The sequence below is a fragment of the Calonectris borealis genome, chromosome 2 (genome assembly GCF_964195595.1).
Source record: "Calonectris borealis chromosome 2, bCalBor7.hap1.2, whole genome shotgun sequence".
Lineage (NCBI taxonomy): Eukaryota > Metazoa > Chordata > Aves > Procellariiformes > Procellariidae > Calonectris > Calonectris borealis.
Window position 1 is genome coordinate 169,549,728 of NC_134313.1, and position 24,837 is coordinate 169,574,564.

The 24,837-nt window shown below is 42.7% G+C and overlaps 1 protein-coding gene across 2 annotated transcripts in view; it reads right to left on the reverse strand.

The window, feature by feature from the left end:
• Positions 1-3,136: 3,136 nt before the first annotated feature.
• Positions 3,137-24,837, reverse strand: part of MYL3 (myosin light chain 3) — a 38,761-nt gene continuing 17,060 nt past the window's right edge. For both annotated transcript variants that reach the window (XM_075140823.1, XM_075140822.1), the window contains 6 exons: positions 18,312-18,339; positions 13,053-13,202; positions 11,740-11,913; positions 9,060-9,137; positions 7,508-7,543; positions 3,137-3,971 (listed from right to left, as the gene is read on the reverse strand). In XM_075140823.1, coding sequence (XP_074996924.1) covers positions 7,515-7,543; positions 9,060-9,137; positions 11,740-11,913; positions 13,053-13,202; positions 18,312-18,339 — 459 coding nt within the window. In that variant the 3' untranslated portion in view covers positions 3,137-3,971; positions 7,508-7,514. The remainder of the gene's footprint in view (positions 3,972-7,507; positions 7,544-9,059; positions 9,138-11,739; positions 11,914-13,052; positions 13,203-18,311; positions 18,340-24,837) is intronic.

The following is a 24,837-nucleotide window of genomic DNA, read 5'->3' on the forward strand; positions in this document are numbered from 1 at the left end:
TTAGAGTAATTTTATTCTCATTCGAGGGAAAAAACAGTGTTTCTAAAAGCCAGTTAATCTCATCATATGAAAAACCAAATGGCTCAGCTGAGAAAAATTAATCCTGATACCAGTTCTGGGAAAAACTGCAGATTCTCTAGGGAATGGCATTAGAAGGAAATTCATGCTTAAAATCAGGTGTAATTTTGACAACAGGTTTGGCTGAAAATGGCTGAGAAAAAGAATTCTGGTTGAAAAATGTTGAAAATGTAAAAATGTTTCATTTCAAAATGATGCTGATGGATGCATTTTGTCTTTCACTCCAAAGCAGTAATTAATTAGTTGAGTTTAAAGAATAGCTTTTAGACTGATGAGTAAGTAAAAAAAATGAGCTGGAACATATCACTAGAGGGCAAAGTATTTTTAATTGACCTCCAGATTAAACTATTGATGTATTTACTTGTTTATTTGCTTGTGGACATCACTGAAAAAATATTAGAGTATTCACTTTCCTTTTGGCTTCCGGATCAAAAATATCCATGCTTCACTCCCTGCTCTAATCCAGGCTTGGGTGGGTTTAAGGAGAGGGTAATGAAATGCCAGCCAATATCCTTGCTCCATCTGAAACCCCTTCTGTATGACTGGGTGTCGCAATGCAAGTTACTGCTGGAATGTACTATGTAATTCTGGCAAGAAGTCAATAGGCTCAAACTCCTCAAATAACCAAAGCATGGTACTGAGAAATCAGTGGAGCAGGCAGCAGCCCAGACAGCCAGTCCATTAGCAGCTTAACCACAGCAGATGTAAAGTCACCAACAAAACTCCCTACGGAGTCTCCCAAAGAGCCAGATGCTACTGCTATAAAAAGATCTTCTAGAAACTTGGCATGTCTCCTGCCCACATTTTTTTTAAAGAAACATTCTCTAGATAGGAGTTTATTTTTTTTTTAATTTGGGGTTAGGGGTAAGGGAGAGGAGGAGGGGAAGGGAAGGGGGAGATATTGCTTATTTATTCCGATTTGCTTGTGAGTGAATCGTGCGCTCATGAAAACAAAATTCAGCAACAGCATGTCCTAAGACACGGAAGGCAATAGGCACAACTCCAACCTTCTCCCACACACAGCTTTGCTTATGCACCTTGGACTGACCTGCAGATCCTTCCTCAAAGACCCCTGCCAACGCACTTGGGGTGAAACACCAGCTGCTATTTTATTCTGTTCTACTTCACTGGTGAGCCCAGCTTGCCCCGTGTGCCGCACTTCGGCAGTCCTCTTGCCTTGCACTCTTGGCTGGTGCACATCAACTCAGGTGGTTGGGCTTGGCCTGTTGGTCTTTGCCTCTCGTGTTGCTCCATCAAAGGACTTGCTTACTCATTTGCAGCACTACCAGCCCTTCAAGGTTTCCTGAAATAGCTGTGAGCCTCATGTAGGTCCCAGCTGCTGGATTCATGTGATGAGGGTGTTTCAACTGTGATTTTAACAACAGCAACAACAAAAACAGTAACAAAAAAAGTAATAATGTGTAATCCTCATGGTACAGATACCATATGTGCCGATAAGATAAGCATTGAAGCCTAGGACGGATGGAGACACCAACTCTACAGATATATGCACTTAGATGGGTGAATGCCACCCATATGCCCAGATGAAAGGCTCAACTGCATCTGTGGATGAGGACAGATGTTGTTTGGGGAATGTATGGTGAAATATTCGGCACGATTTAGATATAACGCCTCCAAGTGACCCCTTACTGGGAGTTTGAGTAGAGGCAGGATGGTGGCTTTGTGTTTAGCAGTTGAGGAAAAAAGCAGCTGATGGCCCATTGGAGAGATCAGGATTTCTCCTCCACCTAAGCTGCACCTGATGTGGTAACTAAATCTCTCCGAAAAGAAGTCAGAACAACCAACCATGCTTTGATTTTGATGGAAATTTTGACAGGTTTGGCCCTAGACTAGGCCATGTAGGACTCTGCATGTGATGGCAATAGCCCAATTTAGAGATGAGTTTTGCTGACAGAACAAGAGGAAGTGGAGGACAAAGACGAGGTAGTCAGATGGTACCTGCTAGCAGAGTGTTTCCGTAGTGAGCCCTCACAGTGCACCTCAGCTGTATGAGTCCTAGAGCTCAAGGGGTCTTTAAAGTAGAGATACCCTTGTAAGAGTATCGCAGAGGACAGGAGACATTCCCAAGTGATTCACTGCACCAGCAGGAAAGGGAGGAAGAACTGCATTTTCCAACTGCTGTGCACCTTTGATTCAAAACAATATTAAGCTATCATATGTATCTACAAGACAGTGAAGGCAAGATGCCTATGAAATGGTGTTTGCCCCAAGACAAACCAGGCCCTAGGAAATCACAGGAGCCAACGCTTGAGAATGGAAGTGGGTGCCCACAAAGGGAGCCCTGAGGAGGAGATGGACCACCGGTGGTGACTACCTCTGGTGTCCATCTCTGGCACACTGGAGCAGACCCACTTGCTAATCTCATTGCCTTATCAATGGCCTGTTCAATGCATGGCTCTGTTCAGGACTGATGGTTCAGAGGTGGTTTCTTCAAAACCAGTGATTAATAGCATCTTTCTACTCCTCCCTCTGCACTAGCCTTTTGAATTTCCTTTAGCATTGTATTGTTGTTGCCATCAGCTTGATATTACATTTAGCTCTCTAACTGCTGGTTTTCTATTATGGCTATTCAAATCGCTGTACATTTTGTTACAGCTCATATATTCATGTAATTTGATTGTTTGTGTTTTCCTGTTCATAGCAATTCTTCTCTGTGGGGATGACCTATTCAGTCATTGTTATGCAGTTCGTATACTGATATTTCAATGTTCCACTGATTATCTTCCCTCCACTAAGGTTCCAAGTTGTCTGTTTTAACAATACCTCTTGCTTAAATGAAGTGTTGCATATTTAGATTTTTTGGTATTTCCTAACAAACTGTACCAGCCTCTATCTTCTCCTTTTTCCACCCTGAAACGATATAGCTTCTTTTTTTTTACTTTTTAAATTATTATTCCCCAGAAAATGAGCCAACTTAACCCATGTGCTTTTGCACGCTTCTCAGCTTTCCTTTGCCTCTACTGAGTTTTTTCCCAACAATATTTATTTCCCATTTCCCCTTCCCTCACACAGACACAGAAACAATGATGAAACCAAGTGACAAAGAATCCCAAGTTTTACTGTGAAAAGCTACAGGACCAAGATATGTATATGAGAATAATTTCCAGTTTGCACTGGGAAAGACATTTTACTTGTTTCATAGGTCAGCCTGTTGGAATGGGAAGCAATCCTTGTGGAGAAGGGATGCATTTTAGCAAACATTGTAGGCACTTCCAGTTTGCTTTGTTTTTTTCTTCCTTTACGTCTTATATGTTAAAGGTGGTATCTTCCAAAGCTGAGAAACATGTGAACAATGTTCAACAAATGCCATGCAGATTGCTGGGCATTCTACTTTTACTATTTTTCTCTAAAAATTAAGAGTATTCCTTGCATACATGAGATTTATACAACTGGTTTAGTTTCTTTTCTCCCTTACTCTCTTATAGCTATTTTTTTACAAATGCAATAAACACAAAGAGAAAGGTCCAGTTGTTTTGGAAGGAAGAGGAGAGGGGAGGGAAGGATATGACTAGTGACAAATACATTTTTTGATTGATTTAGTCATGAGAAAACTTACTCCCTTTTTCTCCCCTCTCCCTTAACAATTTTGTGTTGCTGTTCGTATTCTGTATCAGAAGAAAATGACAATGCCCAGGTATTCATAGTTCAAATTCCAGTTTCTTCAGTTTCCTGAGTGTATTGAATCTCCACAGAGGCCACCCTCTTCCCATGAAGAAACAAGACAAAACAAACAAAAACACATTTATCCAAATAACTTTAGGGACAGCACATTTTGTAGCTCTGTAATGGGAATCGGAACTGAAAAATGAGAAGACATTCCATTACATTGAAATCCAAGGCCAGCATCTGGGGCTCTCGGCGCCTATCTTGTCCTAAAAATAAAGTTAATTTTAAGCATTAGAGGAAGAAAGAAGAAATAAACAACCCCACCAGGAATCAGCCTCAGTCACCCTCATGCGTCTATACTCAGCTTATTGGCAGCAAGATCTGCAGCTGAGTGTCTCTGCACTACGAAGATGCCAACTGACATCAGAGAGCAATCGCACAACACGACAAAATATCCTTAGTCAGTCCCAACCCTCAGTCTTACACTCAACGTGTAAATGATGGACAAAATATGGGAAGCAGTGATATGGAGAGGTAATATAGCCATGTCAGACGTGAAACTAGGGTAAAGACTCAGGTTTCCAGAAAAACAGTCCAGTTCCTGAACCACTAGACAGTTTTTCCTACTTCTGTTATCCCTCTATTACCTGTAGTCAGTCTCCCATCAGCAACATTTGAGCACAGGGATTTCTCTTAGCTAACGTCTAGATTTCAGGCAGGATTCAGTTCCTGAACCATAAGCATCTAATGCAATTTGAGAGACCCAAGGCATTCAGAACATTCCCATATAGATGGCAGATATGACATAGTGTTCGTGGGAGATTTGTCCTTCTCAGTGTTGGCATCTGGACTCACTGCATCTATGTCCCTTCTTCGGATGAGGTGAATCACTCTGCATGCTCCATCTAACTGGACCTCCTTTAGGTCTGGAAACAGCAATACCTTGCTTTCATGTAGACACCTACTTGTAGGCATCTTAATCTGATGGGAGCCGAGGACGACTCTGCCAGCTAGTCAAATACTGATGGCATATCCTAAGATTTCATCTACAGTCTAATGAGTTCAAGCCACAGGGCTCAATTCACTTCCCCACACCTCAGCACCTAGAACCACTTGAGATGTCCTAGGGTACCCTGCCTGGCTGCCAACTGCCAGAAAGCACTAGCCTGCCATGGGCTCTGCATCCCATTGGTGAGGCCATGGATATATGAAACACCTGGAGCATCTCAAACAACACCATGAACCTACACGTGGGACACTGAATTGAGCCTCTGTGTACACACCATGGACTGTCCCTCCAGCTGTACTGCTCTGCTATTTGAGCTTATATGTTTAAATCTAAATAGGGTGATTTTGTAACACAAAGTCTGTGTAAGAGAACTAGGTATCTGAACAACTCTGACAACATCCATCTTGCTCCCAAAGATGTTCTTTCCCAACATTTTGGGCTGTTTGATCAGCTCCCAAGAATGGATATGCACCCAAGAGATAGGCCGTGAGATAAGGTTGACTCTGCTCATCACACATTCAGCCACATGGCGGGGGAAGAGTTGTGTGCATTGCCTTCACAGGGGGTCCGTGTAGTCTGCTGCACATATCCCACAGCCCTGCTCCACACTGCAGTGGTCATTGGACCACAAGTAGGGTATAGTGCTTTCAAGCTATGTGAGAAAGCTTAATGTGTCCTGCTGTTCATGTCTTTCCCATTGAGTAGTGTACGGAGTAGATGTGCAGCCAATCTGGGAGTGTTTTCTACAGCAATGTCTACTGTGAAGAAAGACTGGTGGGCTATAATCCTGCAGAACACTTGACCTGAGGGGGCTGAAAAAAGCAGTGGAAGGGTCACTAATTAAAGATGCAATTGGTTACTCTGTTTTATAAATAGTACGTAGCACCTGGGGACAGGCCAGTGGAGAGGTTGTATAACAGAAAAGTCAATACACAGTAGTCACAACAACTATGCTCAGAAAATAAAGAAAGAGAAAAGGAAAGACACAGTTCAGTTCTTATATTGGGATACAGCTCTAGCTTTCCTCCAGCATATGGGAATGGCCAAGAAACACGAGCCACTACTTTATTTTTGGACTCAGATCCAGATTCCCACTGAGTTCAAATTCAGTGTTATGGGATTTGTTTTTTATACGCTCTATGGCAAAGGGCCATCACCCTTTCAAGGGTAAAGACTGCATTTGTCTTTCCCTAAACATGCCAACAGCAACACAGCAGGGAGTGGAAGATGCCACCCTTGAATGACGCCCATCATGGCTCATTGGCAAATCAGTGGCACATTCGTTCTCTGTGAGTCAGGAGCTCTCAGTTCCCTTTCCAAACCCATCATAAGCAAAGACACTCTTGCTGGTCCCTATGCTGCAGCTCCCACCCTGTGCCAGCTTTACAGCTTACCACTGTTCACTTGTCTTCTTTGGTGGCTGACGTTGCTTTAGGTGACTAGAAAGACTTTTGGCATCGGAATGGGAATTTCCCATGGCAATGGGTTTAGATAGGATTAAGGATTGAAAACATCTCTAAACAACAAGTAAGGATCATGCTAGCTGTGGTATTACCCACTATGGCTGTGGGCCAGTCCAGATCTTTGGAATCAAAAACTGGGAGCCAGTGTTGGAAAACTGAGTGTATGTTCAGAGAAGATAAATGCCTTTAAGAAAGAAAACTGGATCATAATAAGAAAAGAAACCCAGTCATCTTTTTTAGCCAGTTTACATTTCGTTCAATTATGTCTTGGAACAAAAGTCCCAAAAACCTGGATGTGACTCCTACGTAACTCCCTCCCTGGGGTGCCAGTGAACATAAAGTCACCACACAACAGACAGGTCTCGGTGGGATAATGTCAGCTCCAAAAGAAAAACAAAGCCAGGCCTGGTCAGGACAGGATAGAAAAATAAAACAAAGCAGAAGAAAAAAAAAAAAATGAAACAAACACAACCCAAAACAACCAGAAAAAATCTGAAGGAAGCCACTGTTTTTCCCTGTTTATCAGATACTTTGCAGAATAGATGGAGTGGCTAAGTCTCAGGTCAGACCTTCCCCAAGAGCTGAGCAGAGATAAATAATGGTGAATGCCAGTTGAAAACAGTGGGCACCTTTTCCAGGAATACAAAAATAAACGGTGACCAGGAAATACTGGAAATAAAGTTCAGCTCATTTGCAATGGCGAGACAGAGCCACCCTTAATGGTACTGTGGTTTGGAGAACACTACTGAATAAAGCCAGAAGATGTGCTGGACAAAGCTCATGTCTTTTCCTGGAAAACCAACCCATTTGCCAGGAGATGTTGGGAGCTAGATTTATGGAAGGCCAATAATTATCCTCCTAGTGTAGGTTCAGTGACATGAGCATGCATTACTCCTTCTTATCTAGTTTTCCTTGGGTTTTTTGCCCACTCTTTCTCTAGTCAGCTCAGTTCTATCTCCTTGCCTTTTTAGGAGAAGTCTAGGAGCAGGGACTTGTAAGTGGACATGAAAAATATGCATCCTTTGAAGTTCCCAGTCAATCATAAAGGAATGAGCACTTGTTCTTTGGAAACCAAATCCTTTTAGGATATATTATGTTGGACTTCTAAAATAAAGGTGTCCAGATTTACCAGACAATTGCAGAAAGGTCACTGATTTTCTGTGCACTTGATAGGATGAAGATAACATTATACTCATTCTTGTCCTACTTCCTTGTACAGTACGCTGAAAATATTCACTCTCTTTGATTAGTCACTTACGTATTCTTCAAGCCTATCTCAGATGCCAAAAGCAAAATAATAGGATATTGAAGGAGGAGAGAAGAGACTCACCTGGCATTCAGTTAGCCATGATGTGTTTCACAAAAGCTGGAAACAAGAGAAAAAGAAGGGTCAGTTATCAATCTCTTTTTACTGAACTCAGTAACATCCTGGGTATCTCAGCTTGGTTGTTATTTAAATTCATTCTTCTTACTTCCTCTGACGCAATGAAGACCACACCACTTTGTAAATAAGACTCCAGATACTAGGTGCTAAATGCGTTGTAAGTCCTTAAGATGAGATATATACAGTGGAGCGTAGCCAGCAGTCTAGGTAGCCAGTGGAAATGAATACGTACATCAGTCAATCCATAACTGGCTTAATCCTTTACCCCCAGCTGCCATAAGGAACTGGCTTTCCAAAGTATGCAGCCATGAGAAACTCTGGGTCCTCATCTTGCAAGGCTTTCAAGACTTCAGCACGTTTTTACTAAGTCAGGGAGCATGGAAGATGCCTTGAGTTAACCTCCAGAATCCACAGCAGGTCACCAAGTCAGGTATCGTGACTATATCTCTGCAGTGAATTCACGTTTACAAACAAACAACGTATTTCAAAGTCAAATTAAGCTTTTGTTTCAAAAAGTTTTGGGTTCCATTTTTCTCCATTTAAAAAAAAATTCATTATATATAATTTCAAAATTCAAGAGGAAAAGGAAAAATATATTTTTCAGTAAGGAAATATTTTTTCCTTCCCAATAATCCCCCCATGCTATGAATTTCTCTGAATTCAGCATAAGTTCATGAGTCATTTGGGTAGGCTAAATCTACGGATTTCTACAATAAAATACTCGTAAGAAATGTTTCCCTGAGCTCAAATCACTGGTATAGTATTTGTAAGTAGAAGGAGACCACCAACCCAAATATTCATAAAAGGCTCAGTGAATATGACAGACCAGCTAAATCACCACAGTGATACAACCATCAGTCACCAGTTAACCTTAAGAACCACTCAGCTGTGTACAATAACGTGTTCGTGGTCCCTACTAGAATATTGTGATTTTATTGAACAGCCTGAAGCATGTAGGCTTGCAAGATGCAGGAGAGAACCATGATCCACTTACTCACAACCAAATCCTTTTATTCTGGCTTTCTACAATAGCAGTGAAATAAAATGGAAGGTCTTTGGAAGGTCTTGTAGGAATCTTAGGACACCAAAGAGGATGCTAAGGATAACAAGTTTTGCTGAGGTTTTGAAGGAAAACTTAGTGATTTTCTGTAAAGAAGTCTCAAAAGGGATGTGTATCTCTTTTTGAGAGGATAAGGAATTGTGGGAGCAGGTAGAAAAAATAATGCAATTGTTTTTTTAAAAAGGCAAACAAAATAAAAATATACAGCCCCACCTCCTGAAAGGACCACAGCCATTCAGCTATGGAAAATACAAGTAAGCTTCAACAGATAGGGTGTATCAAGTGAATTATAGAATCTGAATTGGTTCTAAAATTTGGAAAAGCACACATCCTGATCTTTGGGAGTCAGATCTTCCACAGGTTTGAACTTTCTCAGGATAATTGCAACAAAGCCTTCAAGCACACAATCACTGCTCAGACTGGTGTGGTCATACCTACCTTCATAGTTGATACAACCATTGGCATCTTCCTGACCAGCCATTAGCTTATCAACTTCCTCTTCAGTCAACCTCTCACCTGGGTGGAAAGCAAAATACCTGTTTAGTACCTCAACCCTTTTTTAAGAATTTACAAAGCACAGTTCAAAGAATCCGAGAATAAAAAAGAGTGAGAGAGAAGAGGGGGAGATTTTCTCTTCAGTTTAATTTGTGGTGCTGACTGCTAGGAAAGCTGCTTTTGAACTTGCAAGCTGAGAAAATTTGATCTGAAAACCAGAAAGACAGAATAAATATGGAAACCCACATGATATTATGTTCACATACTCATTCTTCTAAGAATAACCTTTCTCTAAGTGCCAAATCTTGAAGGTTTTAGTCACTTTTTAACCAAGTCCTCACTAAGTAAACTCTGTAGAGTTATCATCTAGGCTACCTCTGAGTTTGAGGTTCAGGAATATTCCGAGATCAAACTTAGGATCTCTGATTTGGATTAGTGACCCATTCCATTTAATTTAATTATCTACATATTAGGTGTCTATTTGCCTGTAAGGCTTCATTCTGGTTAAGCAGAGATCAACCCAATCCATCTCCTTATTCTTATATTAGGCACTGATTTTAGGATGAGATCAAATGAGTTCCAGAAATGTGAGGGAGAAATTTGAGAGGGATTTCATAGAATGATAGAATCATTTAAGTTGGAAAAGACCTTTAAAATCATCGGGTCCCACCATTAATCCAGCACTGCCAAGTCCACCACTAAACCATGTCCCTAAGCACCACATCTACATGTCTTTTAAATACCTCCAGGGATGGTGACTCAACCACTTCCCTGGGCAGCCTGTTCCAGTGCTTGATAACCCTTTCAGAAAAGAAATTTTTCCTAATGTCCAATCTAAACCTCCCCTGGCGCAACTTGAGGCCATTTCCTCTCGTCCTATCGCTTGTTACTTGGCAGAAGAGACCGACCCCCACCTCACTACAACCTCCTTTCAGGTAGTTGTAGAGCGCGATGAGGTCTCCCCTCAGCCTCCTCTTCTCCAGGCTAAACAACCCCAGTTCCCTCAGCCGCTCCCCATCAGACTTGTTGTCCAGACCCTTCACCAGCTTCGTTGCCCTTCTCTGGACACGCTCCAGCACCTCAATATCCTTCTTGTGGTGGGGGACCCAGAACTGAACACAGGATTCGAGGTGCAGCCTCACCAGTGCCCAGTACAGGGGCACGATCACCTCCCTACTCCTGCTGGCCACACTAGTTCTGATACAGGCCAGGATGCTCTTGGCTTTCTTGGCCACCTGAAACCATAGAAATGAAAGTAAAATAAAATGCATTGGGTATGCCCTGCTACTCATGTTGTTCCACTTTTCCATCACTGAGTTCTGGTACAGAGGAACAAGTCCTCAGCTGATGTGAACCTGTGAAAGTTCAACTGCTATTTTGAAAATCGAACAAAAAAGCATGCTAATTGACAGAATATTTGACTGTGCCTAGGATTTGACCAGTAGTTAGAGACGCCACTCTAAACAGAACTATTAATTCTTAAGATTGAAATACTTCCAATCGGGACTTGAAAATCAGACATTGCCACATTCTGGGTTACTGGAAAGAGAAGGGTAAGTACAAAAGTATTTCTTGTAGGACTGTGAAACTCACAAAACTGCACAGAGTGGTTTCTTTATCCCAGGTAAGGTTAGATAGAGCAACAATCCAGACCCTGTGGTGTTTATTTTGTCATCGCTGAATTTGGTCCCCAAACCAATCCCATAGCATCAATGATAAAAAGGAAAATAGCGCTGCTTTCTTTTCTTATTCCCTGTGTCATTAATAGACATGGATGTGTCATCGAATGAAAATCCCTGGGCATAAAATGTTTGGCTCTTTGAATTGATTTCCCAGGTCAAAACCCATCATTGTAATCCTTTGGTTTAAATCATATCTCTTTTGTAAAGGCTCATCCTTTTTTTAAATAGTGGACAAACACTAGTAGAAAACGCTGATCTTGAAAAATGCTTACTGGATTCAGATGACAACATGTCAGTGCCTTCTAATCCAAATTGGAAACCTGTCATTAAGTTACAGCCAAATTTTCTGTCCTGCGCTCGTTCTGTTGTCATCACTCTCTGTGAAAAAACGAGCTTCTGAACTCAAAATTTGAGAGGACGGAGAAATATTGATCCCTACTTTAAAAACAGGAGCTTTCCATTTCAGAGACACTTCTGTTAAACACATCACTGACAAAAAAGTGCTTCATCTTAAAACTTGTCTTGAAGGTGCAGAAAAATGAAGAAAAATATCGAAGGAATAGATGGGGTTTCCAATGTTTTGACAATTTTATGGTGATAGAAATGTAATATTTATTGGAGAAATAAAACACTAGAACAAAGAAGGAAGGAAGGAAGGAAAGAAGAAAGGAAGGAAGGAAGGAAGGAAGGAAGGAAGGATGAAAGGAAGGAAGGAAGGAAGGAAAGAAGGAAGGAAGGAAGATGGAAAGACAAATATTTGAGCTGTAGGTCAGTGATTTTTAGCTTCATTATTAAAGAACTTTTTTTTATCTTTATAACTGAGGACAATGTGATGGCTGAAGTCTTGCTCAGTCATTTTCTCCATAAAGATTACCTAGAATGATACAAGCTGTATGGAAGGACCTCAGTGATGAAATGGCATGAGGAAAGGTTCACCTTACCCAGTGTAGCCAAAACGTGGCGGAGTTCAGCCCCCATCACCGTTCCATTTCCCTCCTTGTCGAACACGCGCAGACCCTCCACGAAGTCCTCGTAGGTGCCTGTATCTTTTGTCTTGGCAATATGCTGGAGCATGGGCAGGAAGGTCTCAAAGTCGATCATCTTGGAGTTCATGTCTACAAAGATACAGATGGAAATGAAAGTTTTGGTGGATTCTGGGAGAGTTGAGGACTAACCATGGGGCATCCACCATGGGTAGGTGGTGAGGGTAGAACAACTGTGGCAATAAATGCCAGCTAAAGGGGAGAAAAGAGCACAGAAATAACCTAAGTACAGATGGAAGAATGGATATAGTGGGAAAGAGGTCTGGCAAGGAGAGAAATATGAATTTTAATAAATAGATAGATAGATAGATAGATATGTCCTAGTATCTGACATACACAAACATCAAGGAAAGAAAATACTGTTAGACTCTCAAGACTGTTTCATGCAACATAAAAGTATGAAACTAAGCAGAAGACAGTAAGAGAAGCTCATTGCCAATACAAAATCAGCTTTGCTTTGCAGCCCCATAACTGCAAGATGTTTAAAACCACACTGGGAGAGGAGCTTTAGAGCAAATAGGCAGGACCAGGGCTGTGTATCCCATTTTCCTGATTCTTTGCCTTTCAAGAACATCAGAGGGTGTTTTATTCCCATATGACTCCTTGTCCCACCTGCCACTGTGTCATTGCCATATCCTCACATATCGTAGCTGTTGAATGAGGGCCTAATTGTCATTTCCACCTCAATGGAAGGAAAGGACAGAGAAATAATCTAGAAAATGCCTGAATGTAGGTATGGTCTGGGAAAGATTTCTTTTGTTGTGAAGAGATAGCCAGTGTACAGTGAATATTGAAGGGAGATATTATTGCAATCATTACAGACACTCTAATATATACTTTTGTAGAACAAGCTATGTCCTCACATTCAGTCTATCCCTTTGTTTCTTTGGATGTCTTCAAGATGTCTGCATTTTTAATAAACACAAGTGAATGCCTGTCATCAAAGCAATTTTAAAAGGCAAAAACTTGTCATTGTAAAACACATTGACACACAGGGCCATTAAATTAATTCATTCTCTTAAATTTGAGCCAATTGTATTGACTGCAAGATCATTTTTTTCCCCATTTACTTTTCTGCTAACGATTTGCAGAGACTGTTCCATACCCTTTGTTACTTCACAATTAATCTTTCCATCAGAAAATGGAGACCTGCTTCACAAATAATTCTTGGAATGATCTTTTTGAAAACAAACACAGAGGAGGACACCAACCTTCTGGTTTGGGTCTGCCAAGCACTTTCATGACCTCAGCCTGGGTTGGATTCTGCCCCAAAGCTCTCAAGACATCTCCGCATTGTGCGTATGTGATTTTCATCTCAGATTTAGGAGTCCGGTCAAAGAGTGAGAAGGCTTCCTTAAATTCTGGAAGACAAAAAGATAGAAAGAAATGCATGCCATGCTCCCTCAGATGAAGTCAAAGCAAACCTAGACCTTCCCCCTAATTAACTCTGCTTGACCCTTTTATTTTGCAGTTTGGGAACAAGTTTGATGAGTTTTGTTGTTGCTGTTATCTGCAATGTTTGTGTTCCTCCTCCCCTGCATTTTCCGGTTCAATCAGGGAATGGAATCGGAGAGGTCAAATGCTCTTCTCATGGTATTTCCGTCTCAGCTAACATCAGAAAATGCAGAAAACCTTATAGAAATAGTTGGCCTTGAGAGCTTTCCAGCCCATCAGGAGCACTCAGGATGGCACAGAATTCAATAGGAGTTCTGCTCATTAGCTAACTGGGTATGTATTCAGCATTATACACTTAGAGAGCACTGACACAGCCCACTGAGATAAAGGATCATCTCTATTAGCAGGTAACAAGATATGTCACGATAACCTATGGAATAATCACACAACAAGCAGTCTATTGGTGGGGGAGGGTGAAGATATATGGAAAACTTATAACTGATCAATTGTTGTTTTTAACAGTGTCACGGAGCAGATCTAGAAGAATCCTCTGATTTTTCTTTTTTCTAGCACCCAATCCAATTGCATCTGGAGAAGTCAGGTTTGGTATGACACCAGCTACCGATGCCAGGCCAGATCTCATGTGTGGAGATGCAATCATTCCCTCCAGTGGTTTCACATCTGCCTGCTTTACCCTGTGTGCTCATGCAGAGCCCTTCCCCTTGCTCCCCTCCACTACCTCCTTGTGAAGATATCCTCACACCTTCTCTTTACTTCTGGCCGAAGAGGGAGTCCCTTCGAGCAGCAAGACCTTGCCATGAGCATTCCCATGGCAGAGGGTCCCTGTTCTACCATTAATTAATGGGGTCAGTGCAGGATCCCAGGGGAGACTTCCCCAGACACACTAGTTACTCAGGGTGCCTCTCTCCATTGGAGCTGCAGACACATTGCAGAGACAGAGGAGCATCTCCAGGCACAAGCAGCAGCAATAGGCTGCTATCCTTTAATGAACACACTGCATAGTGCACGGTCTGCAAGTGATCACAAATATCCCTTTGGCTTTAAAGCTGTGAATCCCTGAATCTGCCCCTTGCCCTGCTGTTACTCTTCTGTATATGTTTCCCTCCTACTCTCCAAACACATTAAGGTTATCTTTTTTCCCTAGATCCTGACTTATTCAACCATTCAGCCATGCACTCTGCATGTCAGATTTTCTCCATCTTTCCCTTCTCAATTCCTTCTCCTCCTCATTATTCCCCGTCCCTCTTTTTTCTTTCTTCTCCTTTGCTTATTTCCCTCTCTCCTTCCCTCTTCCAACGTTGCTGGGTTTGCCTCTCCCCCTTTCTCCCTCCCTTTTCATTTTTATCATTCCCCTCATCTTTTACTCATTTCCTTCCTCATCCAGCACTTTCAAACAATGATGCATTTTCTCCCTTTGTTTTCTTCTTTGCATTCTCCTCTTTGCGCTCTCTTTCTTCCTCCCCCTGCCTCTCTCTGCTGGATCTTTGCCTCCTCTGTCACCGGCCGAGCCCAGCTCCCATTGGCAGTCCTCACTCCAGCAGAGGGCAATAGTGGATTTTCATGGGCTCCTTGCTGACAGTGGAAGGGGGTCAGAGACCCACTCCCAGCTCTGCCCTTTCCTGGGGGTCTCAGCAGCTGAGGTGGATGAGAAATACGCCTACCTCCCTGAGCTACTCCTCCGCCTGCCGCTTACCTACTCCCTGAGACCAATTGCCTCAGCACCCTTCGCACCCCTCCTAAAGGTTCACAATTCATCATAGTTACTGACAACTCATGTTTCTCTCTTTTTTTTTTTTTTTCCTAATTTAAAATCAGATGTAACCGCCTCTCACCAGAGCATTGGCCTGTGGGTTTGGAAACCCCTTTTTGTCAATATACAGAATCAGCCTATTTTTTTTTTATTATTTGCATTTGCATTTGCTGGCTTAATGCAAGTTTCCATCAAAGCAATGAAACCAGCATGGCTATGGTCTCCTTTGTCCTCCCGCTAGCCATTAAACCACTGGCAGGAGCAGTGTATATTTTCATATGCGTAATTGCTACCTATCTTCTCATCTTGAATAGCTTGCATTCTTCTCTTTTCAGCAATTTAGGGGGCTGAAGAGGCCAGAAATCCAGTTTCATAAATACACATTGCCACAACCAATGAATTACACTCACAGCTGAGGCAGGAGGACGTGTAAAGATGGGTGTGTTGCATGTGGCTTCACCCACAGATCATTCTTCTCCTTCTGAGTAACATTTTGGGGGCTAACATAACAATGAATCCTTGCAGGGAAGTAAGTCTGGTGCAACAAAGTCTTTTCCTTAGCAAGAGCAAGAGGTTCAGAGTATCCTAGAGATAGGGCTGGAAAAGACCTTGAGATGCTGCGTTGTCTGTTTCCCCTCCACCACCTCAATTCAGAATTAGCTGCCAGAAAACCAGTTGGGTCAATGGTGATAGATTGACAGCCAGTAATATCTAACACATAAGATGAACTTCCTATTGATCTAGCTTCAGCTGACAAATGGGGAAGCATCTAGTCTCGCTGAGACACCTAGGTCCTCATCCAGTCAACAGGGAGAGAGAAAGAGAGGGGATTATTATACATTAGAGGTCTATTTTTTTAAGAAACACATATACCATATAAAGGTATAATAGCTGATCTTGACCTCCTCATGACTTTCTGAAAGAGGAAATTTGACAGTGCAGCACGGAGCTGAAAATGAACGCAGAACAAAACAAGTGCAACTGAAACCCAGAAGAAAGGGAGAGCTGGCAATCTTGGAAGCTTGAGAGAGTGAGGAGAGAATACGAAGGAGAAAACAAATCAAAAAGACGTATTAATCTAGAGTTCCTGTGAGTCCCAACTCTCAAGTCATGCCAACAGCCAGTATAACAGCTATAAATCATGGCAAGTGGTGCTTGCTTTCTAACCTGCGCTTTTAACACAAAATAAAACAGTCTCAAGCACTGGAATACTGATTGTTCACGTTCTTAAACTGGTGGCGCACTTCTTGGAAAGGTTTTGACATGTACAGAGGACAGCATATGCCAGTAACAATCTGAGGACAACTGTGGATCATGCTGTAGATATAATTCTACACCTGAAGCATCTAAGCTCTACCTAGGAGTAAATATCTATCTAACAACTATCAATCTGTCTGCCTACTCATTTATGAACCTAAGAACCTTCTAAAGGTCAGGTGAAGGACAGGAGAGAAAAAAAAGAAAAAGAACCAGAAGAGGTTAGGAGGAAGGCAATTGAGGAGCTGACTGAGGAGCAGTGCTTTTCTGCTCCGTCCCCAGGTGATGTTCAGGCCGTTAGGCGTTCCTTCCAGCAACTCATGGCAGAACCTATGAACCAACTGTGGTATTAACCTTGAGTGGATTTAGTGTTTCTCCCCAGGCTAGCACCCAGTATAATTCTGTTATGCTGTTGTAGCTGACGTGGAGGTCTCATAGCCTTTCTCACACAGATGATGTTATCTGCTTCCTGCCCCATGGATTTCCCTTTGATATTTCAAGGCCATCCTATTTCACAAATCCTGGATTCCCAGCTTTTCTCTGTGTATGCAGTGAGTACAGCTAGACCAGAAGGCAGCTGTAAGAAGAAAACAGGAAAAGAAAGAAGATGCAACTTTCTGTTTCTAGAGATGGTCTACATCTGCTCTAGACCTGCTACCTTTTCTGGCAGCCCTGGGGTTGCTCCAAATTTGTCATTTCCTAGCCCTTCAATGGGCTGATGGCCAGAGAAGTATCCCATGTTTTTCTGAATAGCTCTTTTCTTTTCCCATTCTCTGATATAGTCTCTAGAGCTAGTTCTCCTCAGGGAGAGAGAAAACAAGGCATAGAAACTAGGTGGGTCCTATCCAATCCCCAAAACATTAGCTGATGACAGATCCAGCTGTTGTGTGCTGCTGGAATCGTTCAAAGGTTTGTGGCTCAGAACTGTGCCTCTCCTACAGTTCTCCGATGACTTTGGGACTAGGAAATGGGCAGATTTCCAGAAATTAACAGTTGCCTCCAATCATGAGTTACTTTGACCTGTTGTTAGAAAATTGAAAATAAAGCCATTAAGGGGGGCTTGAAAATCCCAAGGTAATGTTGGTAGTCTGTGGCAAAGCCACATTTCTGATTCAAAAATTTCAGGAAAATTTTGAAAATTTTCAAATCCGAAAAAAGTTCTGATTAAAAAAAAAAGGGGGGGGGGGGTTCTAGCTCTAAGATATTATGGCATTGGTTCCAGTTCAGAAAATCCTTCCTTCTGTATCTCTCCTCTCTGAACCAGCCTGATTGGATAGCCTGTGATTTTTTTTTTTCATCTGTTCCAATTAACCTATTTTCTGATACCATCTTTCATAGGCTCTACCAAGTTCTGCCAAGTGTTTAAAAACCAAAGCAAAATTCTGCCAGATGTTTGACTCCATCTATCAATTATCCTTTAAGTAAAAAGCAGGCTGGTAGTTGAGGAAAAAAGGGACAGCTGCAGTGGTAGTTTTCCCAGGACTTCATGCATGAGGTTTTAGTATCAGTTTCTTGGGCTGGGACAAAAGTTTCAGAAACAAATGCTGATGTTTTTCTTTGAAAGAAAAAAAACGCCACTGCTGTCATTATTTGCTGGTTTCTGGAGAGCTGTCACAAAACTGTAACACATTAAATTCTGATTGAATACAGGGAAAAGTTCTCAAAAACAGAGTTGGGAGACTTTCTCTTGAAAGGATTGATATTTTGTTAGTGGGTTTTCTTAAAGAAAGAGCATATATTTGGACTGAGGTTTTGGGAGTGTGGTTTTTTCTTTTTTTTTTTTTTGGTTTTGCATCATTGACAGTGGAGCTGATGTTTTCTTTAATGAAATAAATACCTACTCTCCATGGTGCATGACTTTCCCCCTTTTCTCTTGACCAACTCAACAAAGCATTTGGAGGAGGGACGGAGCAGAAGCAAAGCCATGAATTAATGCACAGCTTTCTCAAGGTATCTCCAATACCACACCCAGGCTGACCCCAGCACTTGCCAGCACCTCCCAGTGACAGTATTTACTGTGCACAGAAGAGGAACACATCTTCCTCACCTTCAATTTGATCAGGGGTGAATTCAACCTGAAAGAGACAAAGAATAGCAGCCAGATAAAAAACAGAAAACTGAAGGAAACAAGAGCAGCACTGGTTTAGTCTCTGTCTTATATTTGTGAGGTCCATGAAAGAGACTGACTTGTAACTCCAAGAAAATAATTTTATAGAGCCTGAAGATTCTTGTTCTTTCCTCCTCCACCTTCCCTATTCACCAGCCCCACCTTTAGGACTTCTGTCCTCACCACAAGGCTGCAGATACCCTTTGCCCATTCTTTTGCTGCTCCTGTGTCCCTGCTGTTGTCTCCTTCCCCTGTCCCAAGTGACTCCCCACTACTGATGCCCTCTCCAGAGATGATTATGGTAGCACCATGGTAAATCCCAGGTTACTTCACTGCAAGGGTTTTGTCTGTAGACAGATGGGGATCTACTATCTATCGTCTTTTCCAGCAGAAGAACAAGGGGGTATCAAGTGAAGCTGGCATGAATCAGACTCAAAGGAAAGTGAAGGAAGTGGTTCTTTGCTCTTACAGCTGAATTGTGGAAAGCTGGTCATGGGATACTGTGGATGTTCACAGTCTACATATGTGTAAAGGGTCACAGGATCATTTCCTGGAAAAGCAATCCTTTTCTGTACAGTACAAAATATACATCAATACTTAGCTTAGGAAGTCTCTGCTTGAGGTTTAGGAGAGTGTTTCAGGGAAGTTTTGCCCAGTTCTCGTACCTTTTCCTAAAGCATCCTCTAATAACCATTGCTGTACTATATTGGACAACTCTCTGGACCTTGCTCTGACTCTGCCATCTGTCTCTTGTTTTCTCATCACTTCATATTTCCTCCTGTTTCCTAAATTTTAGGGTTGTCCCGCTTCCTATTTTTATGTGGCACTGCCTTCTAGCAGCTCTGGATCCCAAAAATGCTACAAGATGCCAACAGATTGCTGCTGAGCTCAAATGCAAAAGAAGGAAACACAATGTCAGAATGTGAGGTCCAAGCTTCTGAATGAACAAGCACAGGTCAGAAATGTGAATTTACACCAGAATTTATACCTGTCTCTCATGGAAAACCAACAGGGTGGGTGTCCCTGCTGATGGGGACATTCCGGCAGTGCAGGAAGACTGGCAGATTGCCCTTATGGTGAACACATAAATAAAGAGAAACCATATTTTGGTATGCATAAACATGCAAATGCATACATGCCAAGTATACACTTGGGACAGACCTAACATACACGAATACACACCCTTGGAAGCATTCCTCTGTGGACATATATGACCCTTCCCCCTGCCAACATATGTACAACCCCACACATTTTGGGGCAGATTCTCCATATGAAGCTGACCACCTCTCATTGTTTAATATCATATTTTGTTCCTTGGTAGCAAAGCAGCCAAGTGCTACAGAGGCATAGCAAGAACCTCAAACGCAAACTCCTTGTTTCCTTGTCTCAAGGTGAAATGTAACGTGACACATCCCTTCATCACCTACTTGGGATTTTCATAATATTAAAGGGTGGAGCTGTTGTAACTCCCCAGCTCTCCAGCCAGGATGGCTGTGACATGGCAGAGCATGACAACATCAATCTCTTTATTCCACCCAGGGCTCAGTGGACAGCTCCCAGACACTTTTCTGTCTCCACATACCCCGAGCAGCACAAGGAGCTCTAGCATTCATAGGACACATTGAGGGTCTACAGGGCAGATATAGACAGCCCAAAACTCATATTTCCTATCACTGTCCTGCCTATCTCTCCCTAGTATAGTGTTTCTGAGCATCTTCTGGCTTAGGAGAAGGAAGAACCAGAAAACATCTGGTGGATTTGGAAGGCAGGACTCAACACTAATCCTGCAATTGCTGAAAATAGGCCAATATTATTGAGTCTGCCCTGTTCAATCCTTATCTGAACTAGCTCATTCAGAGGATTACCACTTTGTTTGCAATTCTTAGTCATGATTTACCTTGAATGAAATCCAATTAATAAAATAGTTACCTAAGTGGCAGCCAGGAAGCTGTCTGGAAGGAAGCATTTAAAGAATGCAAGAAAGAAGCCCCCAAAAGAATAGCAATGCTCTTCCCTTTCCTAACACATGGAGGGGTCCAAACACATCTTTGTCAGGAAGATTATAATCATCTAGATTGGGTCCTATCCCAAATCCACATACCTTAGTTTAATTAGAAATAAATATCCATTGGGGAACACATTCATACAGGTGCATTTTCAGCAGCAGCCTTATGCCCAGGGTGTCTAATTATATCAAGCTTTGAGAATTTGACTGAAGCTAATTGCATATTGAGTTTATTCAGGCGTCAATAGCCAGTGTGGGTGAAATAAGGCCAGAACTGCTGGCAACTCGTATGTAAATCACTATGATGGATTGCTCCTGGGGAAGAATTCATCTCAGCTACACTTAGATGTTAGACATTCGGATGTGTCAATGACCCCACATTTGCTTTATACCAGTAGAAGGGAACGGGCACTTCTAGGGTGTGTTTTGACTTGGTTTAGGTCTATACTTGGAGAGAAGATGAGTTATGCTCTGCTTTTCACTGAGTGGATCAATCAATTCTACAATGACAATAAAGAGAGTGTGGGCAACTAGCACAGATGTAGATGTCCTTTTCTGATCTGATGAGTCCCACCCAGAAAGCATGAGCTAGCCCTTTGGCAGACTGCAGATTAGGAGAAACTGTGCCAGAGCACAAAAGGATGACTGCACATTCCCGCAGCTGGATCAAAGGGAAGGTTTGAGCTGAAGGACTGAGTGTGACTCACCTCTAATGATGGCCCCTATAAAAACACCAGCCAGAGCTGGAGGACTATGCATGATAGCTGGCAAGGTGGTGTTAGACGGTTTGACCAGACCTACCACCCTGGCATGGCTTCCTCTTGGGAAAGCTGCAGAGATGTGTGGGTGGCGGCTGCTGCTATTTTCTCCCCTCTCAGCACATACCACCATGGAGTTGTAGGGAAAGACGAGTCATCATTTACCCGGCCACAAGGTATCATTGAAGATGGATGGAATGAACCCTGGGCTACGTTTAGACTGAAGGCGGCTGGGGTTTTGTTTTCCCTCCCCTCTCCCTCAAAACAGTGTGGAGCACACAAAACCAAAGCCATCTCCATGTGCCAAGAGCAAGGGTTGAGCTGTCCATGAGGACTGCCCCAGAGACCCCAGGCAGGAGGGGCCCAGAGGACAGGCTGTAGAAATGGGGTCAGGCTAAGGCAAGCAGTGGGCAAATGAGTCCCAATGCATTGCAGCCACAAACGGTGACCCCATATCCATGCTCTAAGGCAGCTCTGCTTCTGCTGCTCTAATGCAACGGGCATCCAAGGGAGTGAAAGCCCCCAGCGATATCTCTGATGCCCAGACCGACTCCTGCCCCCAGGCACTTACACCACTGCACACCAGCATCACCCCACACTTCACTGAGCTCGGTCAGCAGAGCAGCCCTCATTGCCCAAGGCTGGAGGCTGCAAAAGCTACTCACAAGCTCAATGTGAATTTGCTTTCCCAGATATGGCTTTACATTCTCCAGTTCCTTGGAAGTAGACTAGGATGATTTCCCTTGGGGTTTTGTTTGTTTGTTTGCTTGTTTGTTTTAAATATACTGGCACTTCAGAAGAATTGAGTTTCCCCTGGCATTTTTTCTATTGGCAACTGTGGTTTTAAAGCAAGGACATTCCTAGGAGTGCCAAGCATCCAGAGCACCAGGGCTCACAGTGGTGGTATTTGGTACAAATCCATATGAGACAGTGCTGCCGACTGCTAATCTCTTTCCACTTGTCTCCTGCCCTGATGTGTAGACTGTGCTGCATGCTCTTTGAAGACACCAGACGTCTGAATTAAAAACTTTCCATAACAAACAGGAAACTTTATGCCAGCTTTCCTACTGTTTTAACAATCTTGGCTTTAGGGGATCATCACCTGGTCACCAGTGGCGTCAGCTGTAGCCCTGATGCTACTGTCCTCTTTGTCTAAACAATGGCATTAAGCTGGTTTTGTCCCAGAGACACCAGGAGGGATGCACGCACCCCTTGGCGCTGTTAACGTCATTCACAGCTTCATATCTCAGGGAATTTTTTTATAAACCCATAGTATCTCAATCAAGCACATAACTCTGTGCATGGTAAGTCAGACATAATTAAGTCTGAAATCAGTCCTATTAATAAAACTGTTGCTAACCAGCAGTCAAGAGGTTATCTGGGGGGAAGCATTTAGACAATGCAAGCAAGGAGCCCCTCCAGAAAAGAAACAATATTCTTGTTTCATAGTACACTGAGGAATCCCAATACAAACAGCAAGGTTTTCACTTAGCTGTGGCAGGGCTAGTTTTGGAGAAGGAGAAGGGTTTGGGGTTTTTTTGCGTGCTCTTGGGAGACCGATTTAGGAGGCAAAAATGCAGCAGATGGAAAGAGGCCCAGAAGGCCATCAAGATCAGTATCATTGTGTTGAGGTTACATTTGCATTTCACAAGCACGTGGGTTTTTCCACTAAGACCTTTTTAAACCTATTAATACACATCATCCCCATCATCCCCTCTCCCATCACCTCTGTGCAGAGCAGTTAAGATGTACATAAATTCCTCCACTCCTCGTGGGAAAACCTTGACACATGGTCAAGTCTCATACAGCTCCATCCCTTACTGTTGTTTGATAGTCACTCCTGATCTCTCACCTCCTCTGCCTTCTGAAACTCTTTTGGTACATCTACATTTAACTCCCAGGGCTGCCCTAAGGACTTTCCTCATTATTTCTACTCAGCTCATGGCCTGATGGGAGGAAAGGCATGGTACAACATACAGACACTTGACTAGTATATGAGCTGTGATACATGATAGTACAAGGTGCTCCACCTGGTCTTCATGGGGAACAGCTAAAATATAAAGAACATTTTGCAGAATAGAAACCCAACCATAAAACTCTGCTGATACTCTATGTTTTCAGTTTTACATTTTCAAAAGAAAAATTATTTCAAGTTGGACTGAAATGACAGGTCATTTTGGAATGGCAGAAAATGTATTGTTTGGGAGTCAAATAGAGAACTGAATTGTTGACCTTTTACAATACCTAACTATACTGATAATGAAAGTGAAGTGAAAATAAAAATCAACCATTATTTTCAGCTGAATTGGTGAAGCCTTTCATTAAAAAGGTACGTATTTCAAGACCAGGAAAATGAGGTAAAGTCTTTGTCAAGGTCATGCAGAGGATGCTGCTACATGAGGAAATACACAGGCACTTTTTTCTCCAGCCTGCACTTTTTCACCAGAAGATGCTCACCTTGAATCTTTCTTTTATCTGGGTTTCCTGAGAGCTGAAAAATTACAGCAGTATATCACCACTGCTCCTACTATAACTTCAGCAGACTTTATGGCTTCCAGGTCCCTACTTTATTTTAGAATAAGTCTGGATGAGGTCTGCCATGTTGTGGCTTTTGATTCACCTGGTCCCTCAAGAAGTAAATGTGAAAGCCTTTTGTGAAGGAGCGGTGGTTTGGGGTTACGAAGCACTGGTTTGGGTCTCAGAGTCACTCCATGGGATGCTCCCAGGTGACAACAGAGCTGGAGAGGGGGAGAGCTGAGGTAGGTGCATAGCACTAAAGGTTCTGGGGTGGTGAAGGACTGTGGAGAACCATGAGATCAGTGGTGCAGCCAGACTGAGAAATAGATTTGGGGAACCCATGAGGTTCCTACCCCAAGGAAAAAATCATAGAATCACAGAATCATTAAGGTTGGAAAAGACCTCTAAGATCATCGAGTCCAACCATCAACCCAACACCACCATGCCCACTAAACCATGTCCCTAAACGCCTCATCTACACGTCTTTTAAATATCTCCAGGGATGGTGACTCCACCACTTCCCTGGGCAGCCTGTTCCAAAGCTTGACCACTCTTTCAGTAAAGAAATTTTTCCTAATGTCCAATCCAAACCTCCCTTGGTGCAACTTGAGGACATTTCCTCTTGTCTTATCACAACAAAATCCTGAACCTCAATACCTCAGACTACATCTGCTCAGCCATACTATTGTGCTCTGAATCCCCACTGAGTGAGGAACCACAGCCTGATATGTCTACAGGGCACAGGTTCAGTTTTGCACTTTGCAGGAAGCTTGTCCAAGCACCTGGTGACTCAAAGCAACCTCACCTTTGGCGCTGATGCTCAGCACCCTCAGCCTGAGCTGGAGCGCTGGGTGGCAGTCCCCTGGCAGGGTTTCACATCCCTTTGCTTCTTATTTTCTTGTAAATACCTTCTGGGGTTGAAGGAGCGGTGCGCTTTTCAATCAATGTGCTTTTCCAACTCTGGTAGTAGCCTATAAATTGATAGCTCCCTTTCTTGGATGGGGAATGTGTTGCCACAACTTTCCGGAGTGCAAAGGGAAATTCCAGAGCCTCAAGAGGAGAATGACACAACTTCTTTGGAGAACTGAGACAGCTTCTGGCAACGGCCAGTACCAGAAATATAAAATACTTTGTAGACTGACTGTTCTCCCTGTAGCAACATGGTTTTGGATTCTCCAACCATTTA